A 1,982-nucleotide genomic window follows, 5' to 3' on the forward strand; every position below is an offset into this window, starting at 1 on the left:
TCTTCCTCATATCCATCCTAAACCCCCCTGGCACAGCTTCAGCCCATTTCTTCTCATCCAATCCCTGGTCTGAGCAGCTTCCTTGTGATGGTGGTGGGGAGGAGCACAGGGCCAGGGCCAGGGGCAGGTCACACAACAGCACTCAGATCTTTCTGAGTGTTTCCTTTTTTTGGAGGAGGAGCTCTCTGCTAGGAGAGCAAAGCAAGACCAGCAACAACCCCAGGGAATGCTCCAGGCTTGGGGAGCAGTGGCTGGAAACTGCCTGGGGAAAAAGACCCTGGGGGTGTTGGTGGACATCTGGATGAACATGAGCCAGCGTGTGCCCAGGCTGGCACAGCTTCAGCCCATTTCTGCTCATCCAATCCCTGGTCTGAGCAGCTTCCTTGTGATGGTGGTGGGGAGGAGCATGGGGCCAGGGCCAGGGGCAGGTCAGACAACAGCACTCTGATCTTTCTGCTCTCTCTGAGTGTTTCCTTCTTTTTTTGGAGGAGCTCTCTGCTAGGAGAGCAAAACTGCCTTAGGGAGCCTGGCTGAGGGACCTGGGCTGGGTTAGTCTGGAGGAGAGGAGACTGAGAGGTGACCTCATTGCTCTCTACAGCTGCCTGAAAGGAGGGTGGAGTGAGGCTGGTGTTGGGCTCTTCTCCCAAATTCCTGATGATGGGACGAGAGGAAACAGCCTCAAGTTGCCCCAGGGGAGGTTTCCGTTGGATATGAGGAAGAATTTCTTCCCTGAGAGAGTGGTCAGGCCCTGGAAGGGGCTGCCCAGGGAGGAGTCCCCATCCCTGGAGGGGTTCAGACAACGAGTAGATGCAGCACTTGAGGCTGTGGGCTAGTGGTGAGGGAGATGCTGGGATGGAGGTTGGATTCAGATCCCTGAGGCCCTTTCCAAGCAGAGTGATTCTTTGGTGATGGATCATTTCATTGGAGGAATTTCCATGTCATGTGTTGGGGGGGGGGGATGTTGGGAGGACAGTTACCTGGGTTTATTTTTTTGCTCTTGGGTTATAGCAACACCAGCTCCTCCAAGTGCTTGCCTGCTTTGCAGGACCAAGTTCAAAGAGCAGCAGAGTGCTCTGAGAAGAAGCTCAGTGCTGTTCTTGCCTGCTGGATGAACTAGTTGTGCTTGGAGAAGTGCTGCTTTAAGGAACGTTCATGGCTTGAGTTGCAGGCTGGAATTCTTTCCCTTTTATGTGTTGGAACAATATAATTCCAAATAACAGCACCAGCCTGTTCAGAGAATGTCAAACCCCCCTGGCTGTAACCCTGGGTGAGCTGCTGGAGCAGGGGGGCTGGAGATGATCCCCAGAGGTTCCACCCAACCTCCCCCCATGCTGGGATTCTGTAGTTAATGGCAGAGCAGGGAGAAATCCATCTACAGAGCTGCTGGCTGGGAGGGATTATGCTGCAACATGTTCTGGGGGAGCACTGGGCCTGAGTTCAAGGTGTCTGCTGGGCTTGCAGGTCTTTATGAGGTTGGGAACCCTCCTCCCCTATCCCAGCACTGATCTTCTCCCCTGTTTACCCACACCCAGAGCTGCATCTGTCCCAGCCTGGGTGGTGGGTGGCTGCTTTCCCTTCTCAGTCTCCTAACCACCCTTGTAGGTTTGTCTACGTGTGGGACACCACGTCCAGGAGGATCCTGTACAAGCTGCCAGGCCACGCAGGGTCTGTGAATGAACTGGCTTTCCACCCTGAGGAACCCATCAGTAAGTCCTCCCCACCTCAGGGCAGCTGCAGAGGTAGTTTCAAGGCTGACTGAACTGCTGATCCAATGCAAAACAGCCCCAAAATCACCCGTGGCCCAGAGCCCTGGGGGTTGGCCAGGTGTGGGGTAGCAGAATGCTCCCCCAGGAGCAGGGTGGGGCTCTGTGTCTGTGTCCAGCCCCAGAGACCTGGGTGGGGGCAGCACCAGTGTGGCTGCTGCTCTGGGCTGGTGCTCACCTGGGGGTGGCTGTGAGCCCTGGCTTGGCTGCCACTGCCTA

The 1,982-nt window shown here is 55.9% G+C and overlaps 1 protein-coding gene across 1 annotated transcript in view; it reads left to right on the forward strand.

The window, feature by feature from the left end:
• SNRNP40 (small nuclear ribonucleoprotein 40kDa (U5)) overlaps positions 1 to 1,982 on the forward strand; it is a gene marked incomplete at its 5' end in the record, with an annotated part of 10,420 nt that overhangs the window by 6,401 nt on the left and 2,037 nt on the right. The window contains one exon of the mRNA XM_008940894.1: positions 1,603 to 1,706. Coding sequence (XP_008939142.1) covers positions 1,603 to 1,706 — 104 coding nt within the window. The remainder of the gene's footprint in view (positions 1 to 1,602; positions 1,707 to 1,982) is intronic.

This window comes from Merops nubicus, unplaced genomic scaffold (genome assembly GCF_000691845.1).
Source record: "Merops nubicus isolate BGI_N331 unplaced genomic scaffold, ASM69184v1 scaffold13045, whole genome shotgun sequence".
Taxonomy (NCBI): Eukaryota; Metazoa; Chordata; class Aves; order Coraciiformes; family Meropidae; genus Merops; species Merops nubicus.